The sequence below is a fragment of the Lissotriton vulgaris genome, chromosome 4_1, assembly GCF_964263255.1.
Source record: "Lissotriton vulgaris chromosome 4_1, aLisVul1.2, whole genome shotgun sequence".
NCBI classification, from domain to species: domain Eukaryota; kingdom Metazoa; phylum Chordata; class Amphibia; order Caudata; family Salamandridae; genus Lissotriton; species Lissotriton vulgaris.
In genome coordinates, this window is record NC_141691.1 from 311,785,409 (window position 1) to 311,806,100 (window position 20,692).

The 20,692-nt window shown below is 45.9% G+C and overlaps 1 protein-coding gene across 4 annotated transcripts in view; it reads left to right on the forward strand.

Annotated features, from left to right (window-relative positions):
• The window catches only part of ARHGEF6 (Rac/Cdc42 guanine nucleotide exchange factor 6), a 1,115,823-nt gene that overhangs the window by 792,487 nt on the left and 302,644 nt on the right, over positions 1–20,692 (forward strand). For all 4 annotated transcript variants that reach the window (XM_086918632.1, XM_086918633.1, XM_086918635.1 and 1 more), the window contains exon 16: positions 13,582–13,749. In XM_086918632.1, coding sequence (XP_086774758.1) covers positions 13,582–13,749 — 168 coding nt within the window. The remainder of the gene's footprint in view (positions 1–13,581; positions 13,750–20,692) is intronic.

Genomic DNA, 20,692 nt, shown 5'->3' on the forward strand with positions numbered 1-20,692 from the left:
CCGAACAAGGCCGTCGAGCCGAAGAAGGCTATCGAGCCGAAGAAGGCTATCGAGCCGAAGAAGGCTATCGAGCCGAAGAAGGCCGTCGAGCCGAAGAAGACCGTCGAGCCGAAGAAGGCCGTCGAGCCGAAGAAGGCCGTCGAGTCGAAGAAGGCCGTCGAGTCGAAGAAGGCCGTCGAGTCGAAGAAGGCCACCGAGCCGAAGAAGGCCGTCGAGCCGAAGAAGGCCGTCGAGCCGAAGAAGGTCGTCGAGCCGAAAAAAGCCACTGAGCCGAAAAAGGCCGTCGAGCCAAAGAAGGCTGCCCATCATACAAAAGACATACAGCCTAAAAGGAGACTCGACCCAAACAAACCTGTCGGGCCGAAACCAGCTCCACGCCCAAGGGCCCTCAAGTCTGAAACTCACCCGAAAACGAAAAAAAATAAAGACAAGCAGGCGACCAATCCAAAATCCTTGGCGCCCAAGCCACGGACAGTGGAGGAAGAACTTTTTCATCCAGATCCAGTGTACCCAGAACAACAGAGACTGTATATAGACCCTGATACAGGACATATATCAGTCTACAATAAAAACAAAAGAAGACTGGACACTGAAGCCCCTTCTCCTGTTCTTCCTAAGAAAAAGGACTTTGGGACATCCCCTTCAAGACCTTTCACACCTCCTCCTTTCACTCCTAACATGCCTTTTGTTCCATATTCTCCTCCACCTATAGAATATGATGAAGAAGAAGAAGACGTGAATGAAGATCCTTAGGATGATTTTATACAACCTGACGATCAAGGAAACCAGGATGACACATGGAGTGACCATAATGATCCTGACGACACATATGATATACAACCCATACCCGATCCCTCTCCATATCCCACAAAGCCATCTCCTACTGACAACACTGTCGCTTTTAACCAACTAGTGGGCAGAGCAGCTTAGTATCATGGCGTGCACATGCACACTGACCCTATTGAGGAGGATTTTCTATTTAACACCTTCCCAACATCAGAGAAGAGTGTATGTGTACTCCCTATGCAAAAAGGAGTACTAAAGCACGCACCAGACCTCTTTAAAGACACAGCCAGGGCGCGTGTTCTCAATCCAAGGATTGAGAAAAAATATAATCCGGCCCCTACAGACCCCTCTTATATCAGGTCTCAGCTACCACTAGACTCCCTAGTTGTATCTAATGCTAGGAAGAGAGCAAATTCACAAACAGGTGATGCTCCCTCTCCTGACTTGGAGTCAAAAATGTTAGCAACCTCAGGTAAAAGAGTGGCCTCTCAGTCAGCAAGCACCTGGAGGATTGCCAATACCCAAGCTCTCTTAGCACGCTATGACCGAGCACACTATGACCAACTGGAGGGATTATTGCAACACCTACCAGAACCCAAAAGGCAAAAGCAAACAACCTAATACAGGAAGGGAAATTCATCACCAACGCATCCATAAAATGTGCCCTTGATGTAGCTGATACAGCCGCTAGGTCTGTCAACACTAGTGTATTGCTACGCCGACATGCCTGGCTCCGCATTTCAGGATTTAAAAATGAAGTGCAATCTGCCATACCCAATCAACCTATTAACCAGGATTTCTTATTTGGCCCTGCCGTTGATACCATTTTAGAAAAGATGAAAAAAGATACTGACACTGCTAAGTCCATGGGTGCACTTTAATTTCAACAGTCTAGGAGCTCCTTTCGTCCTTTCGTCGCTCCTCCTTTCGAGGCTCAGGCAGAGGCAACACATCCCAAACTCCTTCTGCATTCAAGAGCTCTACACAAGGCACCTTTAATAGAGGCTCCAATAGAGGAGGTTATAGAGGGAACAATAACAAGGGCAGAGGACATGGTAATAATAACACCTGAGCCTCCACCGCCACCAAACAGTGACTTTTTCACACACCCTCTAGATCACTTAACACCAGTCGGAGGCAGAATAACACAATTCCTACCAGTCTGGAACGCTATCATTACAGACAGGTGGGTGAGACAAATTATCCAGTATAGTTACTGCCTTGAACTCACTTCTACTCTACCCAACATACCACCCAAACACGTCCAATGTCCAAGGAACACATCACGCTGTTACAACAGTAGGTGCTATCCATGCTAGAAAAGGATGCCATAGAGGCAGTCTCATAGCAAGATCAAGGGAAAGGCGGCTCCCTCAGAGCAATATTAGACCTCAGACCTTGGAACCAATACATACTCTCAGATCATTTCCATATGATCACTCTACAACAGGTACTAGCACTTCTCCAGCAAGGTGACTTCCTCGCCACATTAGACCTCAAGGATGCATACTTTCACAATACAGGGTCAGCACTATCAATTCAAAGTTCTCCCCTTCGGGGTAACTACAGCACCAAGGATTTTTACAAAATGCCTAGCAGTAGTAGCAGCTCACCTGAGAAGGCAAGACATCCATGTGTTCCCCTACCTCGACGATTGGCTCATAAAAGCCAACTCACACGCACAGTGTGGCAGCCATACCTCACAGACAATCCAGCTACTGCACAGTCTAGGATTTTCCATAAATTACCCAAAATCACATCTGCAACCCTCCCACAAACAGCAGTATCTGGGAGCAACAATAGACACCTCCGTAGCATAGGCATATCCAAATCCAGCCAGGCTAGCCAACATACAATCTCTCATTCAAAAATTTCAGCCACAACACTCCCTGCCAGCTCGAGTGTTCAAGCAGCTTATAGGCATGATGGCCTCGTGCATATTCATCGTCCCTCATTCTTGGCTTCAAATGCGCCCCTTACAAGAAATGCCTAGCACGCCATTGGAACCAAGCTCAAGGACAACTAAACGACCTAGTGTTGGTAGACAGTCCCACTTACCGCTCTCTGCAGTGGTGGAACCCACAAAACCTTTCCAAGGGGCGACTGTTCCAAGAGCCGGTTCCACAGGTAGTATTAACAGCGGACGCATCACTGACAGGTTGGGAAGCCCATCTCCTTCAATATACAGTCCAAGGTCTCTGGACAGTCAAACAGAAGACACTACATATAAACCACTTAGTTACTAGCAGTATTCCTAGCAATGAGAGCCTTTCAGAAATACTTGCGCAACAAGGCTGAGTTAATCCGGACGGACAACATGACAGACATGTACTACATCCAAAAACAGGGCGGAACACACTCTCTGCAACTATCTCACCTAGCACAGAGCATATGGAAGTGGGCAATTCCACAAAACATTTATCTCCTGGCAGAACACCTCCCAGGAATAGACAACCAGATAGCAGACCTACTAATCCGACACAGTCAGCAAGTACACAAATGGGAGATTCATCCTCAAGTTCTCCAACCATTCTTCCATAAGTGGGGACATCCAGACATAGATCTGTTTACCACAAACAAAAACTCAAAATGCCCGTCCTTCGCCGCCAGATTCCCACACCCGTTGTCACAAGGCAATGCAATATGGATGAACTGGTCATGCAGATTTGCGTACGCTTTTCCACCAACCCCACTGATTCTATTAGTGGCACTCAAACTAAGGCAACAGTCACTCACAATGATCCTGGTTGCTCCCACATGGGCAAGACAGCCATGGTACACAACGCTCCTGGAACTCTCAGTGGTTCCTCACCAAAGACTGCGCCTCTCGCCACAACTGCTAACACAGAACCATGGAGAAATCAGGCACTCAGATCCCAATCAGATGAACCTTGCGATCTGGCTCCTGAGGTCTTTGAGTTCGGATATCTTAACTTGTTTCCAGACTGTATGAAAATTATCAAGGAAGCAAGGCATCCCACTACCAGAGCATGCTACGCAGCTAAAGGAAAAAGATTTGTTATTTATTGTAATAATAACCAAATCAATCCATAGGATGCCTCCATCCAAAATTTAATCTGTTACCTCCTACGTCTTCAGAGATGTAACGTAGCATACTCATCCATAAGGCTACACCTTGCTGCTATAGCAGCATAACTTCAAAATAGACAACATGTGTCCCTATTCAGAATCCCTCCTATCAAAGCTTTTATGGAGGGACTTAAAAGAAATATCCTTTCAAAGCATCCACCTTCTCCAGTCTAGAACTTAAACATAGTACTTACCATACTCATGGGACCCCCATCGAACCACTTCATTCATGTGAACTACAATTCTTAACATGGAAGTTGGCATTTTTAATTGCTACAACCTCCCTTAGGCGAGTGAGTGAGCTACAGGCACTAACCATTCAGGAACCTTTCATGCAAATACACCACAATAAAGTAGTGCTGCGTACAAACCCTAAATTTATGCCAAAAGTTATATCCACTTTCCACATCAATCAGTCCATAGAATTGCCATTTTTCTTTCAAACCCCGCAATCCGTGGCTGAAAGAGCCCTACACACACTAGACGTTAAAAAGCTCTGTTATATTACATTGACAGAACAAAATCATTCAGAAAGACAAAGCAACTATTTGTCGCTTATTCACCACAACATAAGGGCAATCCCATTTCCAAGGCAGGAATAGCCAGATGGATAGTTAAATGCATTCAAATATGCTATTAAAAAGCAAAAGCGCACTTTAACACTTCCCACAAAAGCCCACTCAACGCGTAAAATGGGGGTATCCATGACTTTCCTAGGAAATATTCCCTTAGAAGACATATGCAGGGCAGCTACATGGTCTACCATACACACTTTCACGAAACACTACTGTGTTGACGTGCAAGCTAAGCAACAAGCTGCTGTGGGCCAGGCTGTCCTTAAAACTCTTTTTCAAACCACTGCAGCTGATACAGGCGACCACCGCTAGAAGAGAAACTGCTATACAGTCTATGCTAAGATATGAATTCAGCAGCCCACATGCCTCGAACGGCAAATGCTACTGGCCAGTATGCATCTGTTCTTGGCATGTAGGGCTGCTGACATTCATATACCCACCCTCCTCCCCGGTGCCTGTCACAGCTGCATGGTTATCTTCCTTACATACATTTACAGGGTCATCGCTTAGTTTCCTATACTTCATCCTTGCCACAATGGCGAAAAATAATCTGAAGATGGAGAAGATGCCCATGCGCACTGTAGTCCAGGGGAGGAGTCACCTATCTCGTGATACTTCGAAGACTCTTCCAAGACAACAAGGTGCAAACATCCTGACCCAATATTAGGCGGCGATCTATGCTAAGATATGAATGTCAGCAGCCATACATGCCAAGAACAGATGCATACTGGTAAGTAGCATTTGCCTTTCCTCTCCCAACACCCTACCCCGAGAGCTTGGTGGTCCAAGCCTAAACATCCAAAGGCGCATTCCCTACTGCTCCCCCAGATAGGTAATCCAAGAAGCTAGACTATCTTGGGAAGAAGATGTTTTCTTCCTCCAGCTTAGGTCTGTGGTTGGTGAACACTGAATGTCTCCTGGGCTGTTACACCCATTCTGTGTGGGACACGGTGCGCAAGTGCTGCCACCGTGCTTGGAGGAGGCCCGGGCAACACTCTCCTGTGCGGTCGTAGAGGGTAGAGACGCAGCAAAGTTCACCAGCAGATGTGGGCTGGACACCTCCGACTTGCTGGGTAGAACAATTTCTATGTCAGTAACCCTGTGGCGCTAACACTGGCTGAGATCCACTGGCTTTTCTGGGGATGTCTAATCAACTCTTGTGGACATGCCCTTTGATGGCCATCGCCCGTTTGGCGACAAGGTGGACAGTGTGCTCGAGTGCTTCAAGGACTCTAGGGCTACAGCCAGGTCCTTGGGCCTCACTGCCACCTCTCGTCCTGTGCAGTCTTCCTTTTGCCCCTTTCATAGCAGCGGAAGGAGTGCCTCACCATGTTTCATCCAGGGCCACAGGCCGGTGCAAGCTACCCAGTCTCTGCGCGGCCGGGCACGTGGTGGGTCTGGGGACCAGCGTGCAGGCCAGTCCACCAGGGCCCCTTTGCAGCAGCCTCCAAGCCTTCCTAGTCCGACCTTTCAGGGCCACCAGTTGCCAGTGGGCGGTAGGATCCCACTATCAACCACTATCAACCTCCCCCCAGTAGCACATCATCACGTCGGACAGGTGGGTTATGCAGATAGTCAAGACTACTTCTCCCTCCATGCCACCAATACTCCATTGCATTTTGGAGGATCACTTGACCCTTCTCCATCAGGAAGTTACAGCTCTCTTGGCCAAGGAAGCTTTCGAGCGAGTCCCTGTCTCAGAAGTAGGTCGTGGTTGTTACTACCACTACTTCTTGGTACCCAGGAAGGACAAAGGTCTGCGTCCTATCTCGGATCTCAAGGACGACATCCGCTTCCTCCGGAAGGAGAAGTTAATAATGTTGACATTGGCTCAGGTCCTGTCTGCCCTTGACCATGGAGACTGGATGGTAGCGCTGGACCTGCAGGACGCTTACTTCCACATCCCTGTCCTGCCAACTTACAAGCACTACCTATGGTTCACGGAAGGCCACAAGCATTTTCAGTTTACTGTACTCCCCTTTGGACTTACCAGCGCCTCTTGGGTTTTCACAAAAGTGATAGCAGTGGTCGCAGATCATCTGCGCAGATCAGGGATTTCAGTCTTCCCCTACATCAATGACCGGCTGTTGGAGGCAGACTCGCCTCAGGCTGTCATCTCCCACCTCCAGACCCGGCGGACCTCCTGCGTTCGCTGGGGTTTACTATCAACGTGCCAAAGTCGCACCCGATCCCCTCACAGAAGCTCCTTTTCATATGAGTGGTTCTGGATACAGCGCAGTTTTGGGCTAATCCTCCGGAGCAGCGAGTCCGGGATATTTGGGCTATGATACCGATGTTTCAGCCTTGAGGCTGCTGGGCCTCATTGCCGCTTGCATCCTGCTGATGGACCATGCCAGGTGGCATATGCCGACTCTGCAGTGGGACCTGAAATTCCAGTAGGCGCAGCATCAGGGGAATCTTTCCGAAGCCGTCCAGATCTCGGAGGGCACCGCACACCAATTGCAGTGGTGGCTAACAAACCAGAATCGGATCAATAGCAGATCCGTCTCCCTTCCCTAACCAGACTTCACAGTGGTGAATGATGAGTCACTTTTGGGATTGGGGTGCCCACATGGGAGAGGCGGAGATCAGAGGCCTCTGGTCTCCGGCGGAGTCCGGGCTCCACATCAACCTTCTGGAGCTCCGGGCGATTCGTTGTGCACTGAAAGCATTCCTTCCTTCTGTCAAAGGAAAAGTAGTGCAGGTGTTCACGGACTACACCACCACCATGTAGTACTGCAACGACTAGGGCGGAGTCTGGTCGTGGACCCTATGTCAAGAGGCTCTTTGCCTCTGGACATGGCTGGAACATCAGGGTATGTCCCTGTTGGTTCAACATCTGGCAGGTTCCCTGAACGCCAGGGCGGATGAACTCAGCTGCCAGTGCACGATGGATCACGAATGACGTCTTTACTCAGAGGTGGTGCAAGGTCTCTTTCAGCAGAGGGGAGAGCCTTGGTTAGATCTGTTCATCACCGAAGAGAACGCGCAATGTCAGCACTTCTGCGCGTTGGACTTTCCACAGCGGCACTGGATGCTTTTTGTAGTGAGTAGAATTGCGGTCTTCTATATGCCTGTCCTCCTATACCAATTCTGCCCAGAGTTCTGAAGAAGATCAAGTGCAACCGGGCCCAAGTCATTCTTTTGGCTCCAGTTTGGGCACAGAGTCAGGTATCCCGAGCTCTTGAACATGACCATCGATCCTCCGATCAGACTGCCTCTTTGGGAGGATCTTCTGCCACAACAAAAGGAACGGTCCTCCCCCCGGACCTGTCCAGCTGTCCAGCCTCCACCTCTTTGCGTGGAGATTGAGCGGCAACAGTTGACAGCTTTTGACCTTCCTCCTGAAGTCTGGAATGTCATCTTGGCAGCCAGGCGTCCTGCCTCTAAAACGGCATACACCTGTAGATGGAAATAATTCTTTGGCATGGCATGATGCACAGCAAAGGATGTGGATACCCTTTCTGCCCCTATTTCAGAGGCTCTCTTCATTCTCTCTTTGGCCCAGAAGGGCTCTGCTCTGGGCACCCCTAAAGGCTATCTTTCGGCCATTTCGGCCTTTCTTCGCCTTCCTGATCAGCCTTGTCTTTTCAAGTACCCTATTGTAAGTAGGTTTCCTAAGGGCCTTACTCACCTCTTTCCTCCTTTTCCTTTCGTAATGCCCCAGTGGGACTTGAATCTGGTCTTAACTTACCTTATGTGTGCTCCTTTCGAACCACTACATAATTGTCCTCTCAGACTCTTGACCTTAAGACCGCTTTTATGGTTGCTGTCACCTCTGCTCGCAGGGTAGTGAGCTTCAGGCTCTTTCTTCTAAACCTCCTTTCCTTGCTGTTCATCTGAACAAGGTTGTCCTTCGAACTAGACCTTCTTTTCTTCCTAAAGTGGTTACCTCTGTCCACATAGGACAGACCATCACTTTGCTCACCTTCTTCCCGCCCCAGACCCTTCCAAAGAGGAGGAGAGACTCCACTGCCTGGATCCAAACCGTGCATTATCCTTTTATTTGGATCTCACAAAACATTTCCGGGTGGTTGATCAACTCTTTGTTTGCTATGTGGGTGCCAAGAAAGGTTGGGCTGTGCAAAAACAGGCCATCTCTCTATAGGTTGTCCTTTGCATTAAGATCCACTACTCCTTGGCGAAAAAGGAGCCTCCGGTAGGACTGTGTGCCCATTCCACCAGGGTGACGGCAGCCACTACTGCTTTGGGACGTGGAGTCCCCCTCGGTGACATCTGCCAGGCAACCATGAGGGCATCACTGCACACGTTCACTACGCATTGCTGCCTGGATAGTCAAGTCCGGTGAGACAGCTTCTTTGGCCGTTCAGTTCTCCAGGACTTTCTGATGTGAACTTAGTTCGCAGACCCACCTCCCGGGTTGGTTTTGCTGGGGTATCTATTCTAAGGTAAGGAATCTATAACTAATAGTCTCTTTCAGAAGAACTAGATACTTACCTTCGGTAACGATGTATCTGTAAGAGACATATATTAGTTATAAATTCCTTACCGCCCCACCCATCCCGCCTGTTCTGCGAACTGACTTCTTGAGTAAGGGACTCCCTTTAAGGCCCTTAGTTTTGTGCACCAGCAGACAGTGTCTTGCATGGCTCTGCGCTTCTGGTGTGGAATGTTGTGTAAAGAACTGACAGCAGGCAGAGGCGGTGTCTAAGTAGATACAGCGATGTCATCCCGGCGATCGCGACGGTGAATGTGGAGTGGACCGATGCCACCTACCAACGCACAGGAGTACTGATGAGAATTTTCTTTCCGGATCCAGTCTGATGCCTGGGGGTAATTCTAAGGTAAAAAGTCTATAACTAATATATTTCTCTTACAGATAGATCATTACCAAAGGTAACTAACTTGTTCTTTTTGAAAATCTCTACGCTATTTACAGTCGACATAGCCACTTTCTCAGTTTAAAGGTGTGGCTGGAACACTGGCAGTTAGTGGTCTACCAACTGAAGTGGAACTGGTTCTCACTCATCTGAACAAGCAGTGTCAGTCATGAAGGAAGACAACAGCCATTGCAGACCTCTACAGAAAAATTATGGGATGCCTTACATTGCATCATTATGCTCCAAGTGTGCCCTTATGCTCAGCAATGCAATAAGGAGAGGAAGGCCAAACTGTATCTGGGAAAGTCCTACAATGACGGACTTCTAATTACGTCTCCTAAGGTAACTTCCCAGGAAAAAGTCATGTTTTGAGGAAAGATTTTGCTATTACAAGAAGAAGCAAGAGAAGAGACATTAGAAGGAGTGATCTTCCTCCTCTTCCTCCTCCTAAAATGTGACATTGTTTAATTCTAGAGGAAAGTTTGGGTCTGGCGGTTCCATTTCCTGACTCTGAAAATCAACCTGTTTATCATTTCAGCATGTACTGGTATTAGAGAAGTTAGATCCTCTAGTGGCTAGATGAGGTTTGTAAACAGCTAATTTGGAAGTCTTTAAATTGGCCCTTTTCCATCTGGTGGACCACCTACTGACGTGGATTTGTGTCAATTTTTTCTGGCTCCTTCCGCAGCTCAAGTGCTAGTTGAACCTGCCTGGAATCCATCAGTGCCTACCATACCAATCAAAGCTCTGCCTGTGGCTTCAATGGCGGTGCCACTAATGGCCTCACTTAAAGGGACGCCCTTTGTAATGAATCTGTAACACTCTTTTTTGACTGAACACATTCTAGCCATCGTGAGAAAGAGCTTGATTCATTTTGAGAACCTTATTCTACTGGTACTCCTTTCATCACTGTAAGGTTTTCTTTCTTGATTATACCTGATGCATAAATCGAATCCTGACATCCAGTTATCTGTCTAGAGGATATTGAAATGTCAGATCTTTAAAATGTAAGGCTAGTATGTGATAAGATCAAGAAATCCTGTTTTTTCAGTGTGTCTGTCACATCTCTTTCTAGTGATCTGTAGTCCTCCCACTCCAAACAGATGTCTGCCATTCCAAAATCCTCATCTCCCACACCAAGCATCACTCCCTCTGCTGGCACCTCATTCACCCCTGAGAACGGGGCTCAGGTGCATTAAAGGCAAGGCCAAAGTGTTGATAGTGTGTTCTGTGAGCTTCGCTGTTGGTTCTTGCCTTGCTATCTGCAGAATGCATAGAGCAGAGCTGGAATAGTCATGTTAAGGGAATAGATGGCCAGAATGTGGATCACTATTTATTTCTGTATTTTATTTTGTTATTTTTATAAATCAATGTATTTATTCATATATTATTCATAAATCAAGCATTGATGGCATGCATTAGGTATATGGCCACGGTCAAAGACAGGAATATGAAATATGAGATAATATACTGTGCTATCCTTCTTTAATCCTCCATTCTTTATACATGTACTGACTAGTCAACTAACTCTTCTGAGAGATGTTTAAAGGTGGGGAAAACACATTTTTGACAGACTTATAAAAACACAGTATAAACTATTTTCTCCCTTATTTTGCTTAATTACTTTGTGTGCTTTCCCTTTCGTTTCTTCCACCACCTTCTGTGCTTCCTGTTCCTAGTCCTGTTTCTTATTCTCTCTGGTTTCAATCCATTCTTTACATTGAGAATCCTTAAATATTAGTTCCCACCCAACATGGGGATTTACCATACCTACTTCCCTCTTATTGAGAGGAATCTTGTGGACTTTGCGAGGAGGAATTCACTGAAGACTAGTCCTGCCTGTCAATAAACTCTTTTTTGTTTCATACATTAATAATGTTTCTTTCTACTTCTCAAAAATGTCCCTTCTCATTTCAGTTGTCATTCTTTTGCTTCCTACACATTGCCAATATTCGATACTTTATATTTAAAAAACAGTATGATTGTGGAATAATCGCTTAATCTCTGTGACTCAAATTGTAACTTTGTGTAATGTGAATTTGTAATTAAAAAAAAATGTGTGATACAACTATGTAGAACCCCTACTTGACATACATAGGTTTGTCTTATACTATTCTCTTTATTATTTGCTGTAGATGTATCTTACTGGAGCATACTGTGGTAGAGGAAATTGTATCATATTATGTTCACAAGACCTATTCAGGTAGCTCTACATAGCCTTTCTTGAATAGTCATCAGTTCAGCCCCCTTAGACTGTTCAGGCAAAATGTTAAACAATAGAAACAATAGGGGTTCATTGCCACTACCCATCTGGATCCTCCACTGATAGCCTATTCCAACCCCTCTGCTTTTTCCACAGGACCCAAATGCTAGAAACAATAGAAACACCACACTTTCAAAGCTGTTATTATTCTTTTCTGTTCCTCAGATGCTTTCTTATGTACAATAATCTCCTGCCTGTTTCTGCTCAGTCTGTATTGGGCTTGTTCTGGTAGAATGATTGCTCTCTAGGGAAATTAACCTGTAGTGTTTTTTCTCAGTTTATCTTACTCAACCTAGGACATCTTTTAGCGTAACTCACTTGAAAAGAGGTCTGCTCTCCTTTCTCTCTTTTGTGATTGCCCTATTTCATGTGGCCCTGGGCGTCTTCAGGTGCTTCCTTAAATGTATCACACGAGGCCTGAGTTCCGGCCGAGCCAACTGCTGAGACCACAGTCTTCAACTTCCACACCTTGTCTTCTAGGCCGCCTGGAGCCTACTTCACCTTTATGTCCTGTGCTCCCTGGAAAACGGCGACTTACGCGTATTGTTGCAATATGTAGCCCAACCCCTGCAACTTCTCCACTGCTCCTGCCTGCTCTTTTATGGTGCTGCCTCTGCTCATCATGAAACATTGAGGAACCTCCTCCCAACATTGAAACCGCCTGGCGGAATCCCTCTTCTTCTCTAGCCCCATATGTTTTCCTTTCTGTTTCTGTTTGTCACTGCTCCGGGCCCGCTCTTTGAATGTAAAGGGATCTTGGCTGGATGCCACAGCACCAATGGTAAGCAAGACTCGAAAAATCCACTCTCCCGCTCAATATGGCAAGCCAGATTTAATTAGAATGAGCTATTTGGAGGGCCTACTCGCCCTTTCTGGTGAGTAAGAAGACAAACTGACTTTTGACCTCTGTTTCTGAAAGCGTAGCAAAAGTGACAAGATAACAAGATTTAAAGGCATCTTTATTGCTTACAAAGTGAATGAGCAATAAAGATGCCTTTAAATCTTGTTATCTTGTCACATTTGCTCGGGTTTCAGAGACAGAGGTCAAGTACATTACAGATAGGCTGAGTAGATTTTTCAAGTTACTAGACCTGCAGGTCAAGTAACATTTTTAGGATGTTTCAAGCCCTGGTAATCTTCCTTCAGTGCGCCGAATAGAGCCACGTCACAATCCCCACCAATGCACTCTGCTCACTTGTTCCCCACCTAAGTCCCTGCAGTGGAGTACAGCACACATCGCTAGGTTCATTCAAGATGACACCAGCAAAAACTGCATAACAGTTGTGTTGCACTGACGAAAGACATATGAAATGTGTGCACCAGCATAAACACAAGGCAATGGATACTTTTACTATTTCCAGACTAGGCTGTGTTGTGTTCAAACTACAATGATGTTCAAAGCAATACATAGAAAAAGAGAGGTAGCAAGACCATCTTCATATCAGGTTCTCCCCTTGTTTCACTGCATCTACTGCTTCAGATCTTTGGCAGATGAGGCCTTGGACCAGTTGGTCCGTCCTTCTGAAAAGGCTTGGGCACTGGCTGCCAATCTTTAACTGTCTAGAAGAATGTGACTGACAACCTGGTTGGAATGTCCTCAGTAACTTCAATTTTTAGCACCTTCCTCTTTACCCCAAGACGAAGTGCATTGCATGAGGCTTCTGATTGTTTGCTGTGAGTGGTTTTGGACAAGAACATTTAATCTTATCTGAAGCAGTGGCTTCTGTAACTGTCCACAAGCAACATATAAGCAGTTACACACCCTGAAGCTAGGTTGTGGGCTACTATTGGACTCTCCCTGGCAACATAGAAAGGGTCTTGCCACTTTACTATACCATTAATTTTAAATAACCTTGTAGAACTCTGGATTAAGCTTGCTACAGTTTTCATCCCTTCATTTAACAAGCCAGGCTTCTGCGTATGAGCAATGTATTTATTGAGAACATTTCTACTTTTTGTAAAATTGACTGATTCAAATTAACAGCATACTTTTTAATTGAATTATGTACCTCTACTCTCGTTTTAGAATGTGGATGGGAAACAAGCTCCAGCTTCTCATCATACTAGCACTTTTAATCCCACGCCACAGAGTCGAGGACCATTGGAACCTGCCAAAATTCCCAAAACATGGACTTACAGTTGTCTTAGACCAGCTCCTCCGTTAAGACCTTCTGCTGCTTTAGGTTACAAAGAGGTAATCATATTTTTATATGTTCTCTGAAAGAGTTTATGATAAAACACTTAACATACAATTTTAGATAATCTTTATTTCAGGATGCTTTGTTGTCGTCTTAGAGTATACTTATTTTCTTTTCAGTTGCCATCTCGTAACATATGTGAACTGTTGACCATCCCCTAACAACAGGCAGTGGTTGAATACTCAGAGAGCCCAACAATATATAATTAGAAGAGGGTCCCTCTCCCCGAGCCCAAATGGGCCCGGGGACATACTTTATTTATAGGGGCGGGCATGTTGCCTCCTTCCTGAGCCTTAAGAGGCCTTGGGGACCCCATCCCTGGGACAAAATATTCTTTTTTTAAATTTTTTTATTGAAAATTCATTGGTACCAAAACAGATACAACTTAATGAGGAAAATTCCATTATTTCATAATACGTTACAGTAAGAATTTAAAACATCATAAATAAAGCTAGACATTCGAAAAATAAATGTGCAGAAGTTTACATATACAAATAAATATACATATTAGAGACTCATCGTCTGGTGATCAAAGCTGCCCCTCCCTCCAAATTTTAAAGGGGTCCCATATCTTATTTCCAAAATCCCGCTTTGTCTTACCCTTATAAGAATATAGAGTAGATTCGATGTTATGAATACCAAGAAGCCTGGTCAGCCACAATTGGAAGGTTTGGGGCATTAGGATCCTTCCAAGCAGCTGATAGCAGGATACGTTAAAACAGCAACAGCTAGAAAGATAAAAGCCTCTGTTTCTTTGTTCAAACGGGCCGTTTTACTGTCACTCCCAAGAATCATTATTGTCGGGGATAGGCAGATCTTTAAGCCTAGCAGCCCCTCTAAAAATTTCTCTATCTCAGATTTAATCGAACTAAGTTGCTCACAGTAAAAGAACATATGTAATAAGTCCCCTGGACCTTTCTGACACCTGGGGCAAATACTGTCGATCCTCATGCCCCAATCATGTAGCTTAGATGGTGTATAATACAGGTTAAAAAGTGTTTTAAAATGCTGAACCTTCAAATTTTAGGATCGAAGTACCTGCTTATCTAAGCTCAGGGCCTTATCGAAATCAGTATCTGGATCTTGAAGTTTAACTGCCCAGGCAACCTCTTGTTTCTCAAGATTGTTGGGGGATTTTTCAATAAGTGCTTGATATATACTACTGATCCTATCTCCTCCTCCTAGCAAATACCCCAACACAGGGCATTATGACTCAGGCAAGATATCAGAAATAACCGATTTAAGTGTTTGTGAAACCTGGAAGTACTTAAAGATTTGGTCGTTGGGGAGACCATATTTCTCTTGCAGCCAGTTGAAGCTAGCGACGCTTCCATTCAACATCACATCGCCCACAGTCCGAATACCCAACTGCTCCCAGCACTTCCAAGCCCCATCCACACCCAAATTTGGTGTATACCCTGAGTTCCACAGCGGGGTATATAGATTTATTTTAGGGATATGGCACAGTTTCTGCAGATTTTTCCACAAATCCCAGGCACTTAAAGCCGCCTTATAGGGGGATTTTAAAAAAAATCTACGACTGTTTTTTCTCAACAAGACCCCCACAGCCTCCTTTCCCATCAGTAATTCGTAAATTGAAGGTAAAACATATAAATCTGAGGTAGGATCATTTGTATATCTCCCTCTGGATGCTGGCTCGAATAATATGGACATCTGAGTTAACAAACCAGCCCAGTGGTAGAATCTAATATTTGGAATCGCCAAGCCTCCGCGTTCCTGGGGAAGCGTCATAAATTTTAGTGCCCTCCTTATTTTACCATACTGCCATAAAAAACTATTAAAGATAGACTCGATCTTTTTTAACATACCCTCCTCAATTAAGTATGGTATACATCTAAACAGATAGAGGAGTTTAGGTAGCATGGTCATCTTTAACACGTTGGCTCTTCCAATGAGTGTAAGGTGCAATGAATCCATCCGCTTTAAGTCTGCTTCGATTTTCTTAAAAAGCGGGAGGTAATTATCTTGTATAATAGAGCCTATTTCAGCATTAATTATTACCCCGACTTAAGTGGCCGAGTTGACATATCTTTGATCGATTTTAACTATCCCCCTGGAACAGATTACCTGGGTCTTCGACTCATTCAGGCGATACCCCGAATGCATACCAAACTCGCTAGCAATCTCTGCCAGTATCTGCATAGCCTCAGCTGGCTTTGGTGTAATTACTGCCAGGTCATCGGCGTATGCCAATATTTTGCTCGTAAATCCATTTGTTACTGCTGGTTGTATTCCCCGTTCTCAAGAATCTGCCTAACCAGCGGGTCAATATACAGAGCCTACAGGATGGGTGAGCAGGGACACCCCTGACGGGTGCCCCTGCTTATCCCAATCCTGTCCGAACTCTGGCCCATCAGCTGTATTCGGGCCATTGGGTCACAATACATGGCTTTAATGGCCGTCCTGATTTTTAGGCACAACCCTCTCGCCATCAATACATTCCATTGGTAAGCCCACCTGACGCGATCGAACGCTTTTTCTGCGTCAAGGAGGATCATGGCGACTCCTCTCCCCCCAGCAGCATAGGCCTCGAACAGCGTGATTGCTCTTCTAACATGGTCCGCCGTTCCACGACCGGGGATAAACCCATGCTGCCATGGGGAGACGAGTCCGCCAATAACCCTCCCCAACCGCATAGCCAGGATCTTGGCATAAAGCTTATTATCAGAATTTATCAAAGATATAGGCCTATATGACCCTGGGTTTTCCCTCTGCATTCCTTTTTTATGGAAAACTATAATGTTGGTATCTTTCCATGTTTCTGGGATCTTACCAGTGCCTATAATGCCATTGAATAGGTCCAATAATATTGGACCCAGCTCTCCTGAGAGGCATTTATACATCTCGAGAGGGATGCCATCTGGCTCAGCAGCCTTGCCAGCAGCCAGATCAGATAGTGCCTCGCGGATCTCATCCCCCGTTATATCCAGCTCTAATTTTTCTCTCTCTACTGGTCCCAGTTTAGGCCCATTATCTGGATAACTGCCGGTTATGCATGTCCCACCCATTTCCTCCTTATACAGGGTTTCGTAGAAATTAGCAAAGACTGCGAGGATGCCCTGGGGTGCCACCACATCCCGTCCATTCTCATGAATGCTTGTTCTTATGCTCTTAGTATAATCTTGTCTGATCCTTAGCGCTAATTCCTTACCAGCCTGCTCCCCAGTTTCATATACCCTCCCCCTGTATGTCCATGTCCAATATTCTGCCTCCGCCTTTTCTGCAAAGTATTTTTGTAATTCGGCTTTAATTAGGCGAATGTTAATTTGGCTCTCTCTACCTTCCCTCCCTTGGGTTATATCCTGGCAGTGTTGTTCTTCTGCCTTACCTAGCTCCCTCAAAAGCTTGACCTTGGTGGCTTGCCCTTTTTTCCTAGACTGCGCAGAGTAACTAATAACCTCCCCCCTTAATACTGCTTTAAATGAATCCCACACAGAATTCCTCGATGCGCTGTACCGATTGGCATCAAAGAACTCGCGGGACCATTTCTGCATATGTTCAACAAAATGTGCATCAGCCAGAAGCTTTCGATTGAATGTCCAAGCCCTGGAACTCCTAACTAGCCCCAAACCTTTGTATATAATTGCCAACGGGTTATTATCCGAGAGGACCTTGGGAAGTTTCCTAATACTGATCTTACTAATTTCTGTAGATGATATCAGGAAATAGTCCAATTTGCTATACCTCTGGTGGGGACAGGAGAAGTATGTATAGCCTGGATCTTTAGACTCCTTTGCCCCCCAGACATCCAATAAACCGTGCGACAACATCATGGAACGGAGAGCCATGAATACCCTAGGTTTTCTGCCAGCATATGAGCTTCCCTCAGAAAGATCCGTGAAGATATTAAAATCACCACAGACCAGTATGGGAATCGGCCATAATGACAGTTCCTCTTCCAAATTTTCAAAAACCTCTGGGTCATCCTGATTTGAGCCATATACGCAACAGATAGTGAGGCCACACTCCAATTCCACCAGAGCCCATCTACCATGTGCGTCAGATTTAGCCCGTTTTGCCCCCCCCAAAAAGGATTTCCCCAAAATCGCTACTCCCCTTACTGTTGAAGTTAGGGTAGAACATGTCAAAATATTGAATCCTCCAACCCTCAGCAGCTGCCTCTTCGCCCATGGTAGATGGGTTTCCTGAAGGCACAGAATATCTACGGACTCAGTCTTGACAAACTATGCCAGTTTTGATCTCTTCGCCCAATCGTTTAGCCCCCCTATATTTATTGAATATACATTAAGATTTTCCAAGCTTATTGTTAACAGATATCAAATCAATCACTTTTCTTTTCCCCTTTCCATTTTAGTACCTGGCTATTATATTCCATCTTCTGCGCCTTGACGCCTTTGGGCAAAGTTGCGCTTATATAAATCGCCAATCAATCAATCAATCAATCATAGCCTAACTTTCAACTGAACATCATAATCATAAAAGAAGACCTTTTCCAAAACAAGTTTACCATTTTCCAAATACCACAAAGCTGTAAAAAACATTGTACCACAAATTTTCATTTTGTTTTTCTGCTTTTTTTCCCCCCTTCCCTTTCCCACCCCCGGTGCCCTCCCAGAGGAACCCTCCCTCTTCCCCCTCCCACTAGGAGCACTCAGACCTTGGTCTGAGCTGATGATGGTTGAGTGCAGCAGCACAGAACAAGTGCGAAGCTATTTCTTAGACCCTCACAGTCATATGAACCACATCTTGCCTCCCTCGACCCGTCCCCCCCTAAATCAAGCACCCCACTATTGAACCAACCAGTTCGGATAGATAGTGCACCACACACCAAAAAGATATATATACATATTCTAAGTTTTAGACACCTTGGAGGACTTAATACTCCACCAGTCAGACTATTTAAATCCCAAAGAGTCAGGGAACTCCTTTGCCTTAACTTCTGACGAAAAGTATATGGTCTTTCCATTTTTCAGTGCCTTAAGTTGCGCTGGGTTTACTAAATAAACCTGGATGTGCTTGTCCTGAAAGGGCTTAATCAGCTGACGGAGTCTCCACCGCCTCTCCACTGTCGCATGACAAAAGTCTGGCCTCACAAAGAAAGAAACCCCCTCATTAGATCTTTTAGCATCGGGGCGAGCTTTTTCCGATATGATCTGCCGGAGAACAAAGTTACCAAAAAATATTAAGACTGCCCTGAGTTTATCATCTCTTCCAGCCCCCCGGCGAGCTTTAAATGGAGTACGATGGATTCTCTGCATTTCCGCAGCCCAGTTCCACTCAGATAGTTCCGGGAACGCTTTTTTGAACAGGTTGATTATAAAGGCCCTAATATCTGAGCCCTCTGCCCCTTCCGGAACTCCTAGGACTCGGAGGTTGTTGCGCCTCAGCCGGTTTTCCATTTCTTCTAGTTTCCACTGGATGTCGACAACCTGAGCACACTGAGAATCTTCCTTAGAGGATGCTGCTGCGGCATCAGCTTCGGTTGACACAATCCGTTCCTCCAAATTAGTGACTCTATCCCCCACATTGGTGCATGCCTTAGAGAGTTTTCTAACGGCCCCCTGCATCTTACGCATTGCTGCCTGTGACTTCCGAGTATCCTGCTTAGCTTCTTCTCTATGCGTAAGGATGGTCTGATATATGACATCCAATAGTGGAGGGTACGATGATGGGGCCTCAGTATTAGGGTTTCCCTGTAGGGGCGTTGCTGAAGAGTGATCCCAGGTCAAATCACTCATCTGATGCGCACGGGTCTCACCATGGCCGAGTCTTTTGGCCGTACTGGGGGGGGGGTCCCGTTCTAAGTCGCTGTCACTATCCGAGTCCAAGTTGCTCCCATCCTGGGACAAAATATTCTAATAGTAGGGGAGGGGGGCATGGCCATCTCTTCCGAAGCCAGATGGGCCCTGGGGACCCCATCCCCTGGGGCCAAAATGTTAATTATAAAGAAGGGAGGCATGACATCCACCTGCCCAGAGCTTAAGAGGCCCTGGGTAAAAAATACCTTACTATTAGGGGAGGGTTGCCAGAGGACTCAATTCCCAGGCCATATTTTAATTAAAGGGGAGGATGTTGCGTGGTCCCCCTCCTAGTCCTTTAAAGACCCCGGGGATCCCACCTTTTTAGTTTCCTGAAGCAGGCAGAAGAAATTTGCTGGACGTGTGCTATGAAAAAGAGATCCGTCTCCCACCTGATTCCAAGATTACTAGCTTAATCCATATGCATAGGCGTAGGACCCAGCTCTGCCGGCCACCAGAGGCACGGAGGAGAGGGAGATGCTTGACTAAAGAGCAGGACTTCCATCTTATCTGCATTTAGTTTCAGACAATGTCTGTTCAGTCATGTTGAGATGTCTTTTAGGCATTCCTTACATTTCTGGAAGGCTGTAGTGGAATGTTCTTTAAATGAGAACACCCGCTGAGTGCCATTCGCATAGAAAACTACCTTCACCCCCCATGCGGCAGTAAGATCGGCCAGAGGGACTAGGGAAATATTAAAAAGCAGTGGACTCAAGGCAGAATCCTGAGGAGCTCCACGTAATATTAGTATAGGTGAGGAGGAGACCGGGTGGAGAAAACCCCGCTGAGAACGGTTTTCCAGATAGACTAGAACCGTGCAAGTGCCACCCCCTGTACACCAAGCTGGTTTAATCTTTCCAGCAGGATTGAATGCGTGACCATATCAAACATCGCTCAGAGGACCAACAGCACTAGTATGGCAGATGCACCGCCGTCAACAGTCCCTCTCACTGACACTGTCACTCCCTACCAAACATGTCTCCCTGCTGTAGCCCGATTGAGAGACAATTAATGTAATGTAATGTAATGGACACTTATATAGCGCTCCTACCACTCCAGGGAGTATCTTGGCGCTCCGCCAACCCAGATGAAAATAGGTTGGAGGGAAAGAAGCCATTCGGTGAACACATACCTTACACTAGTGCCCTGCACGCAGCGT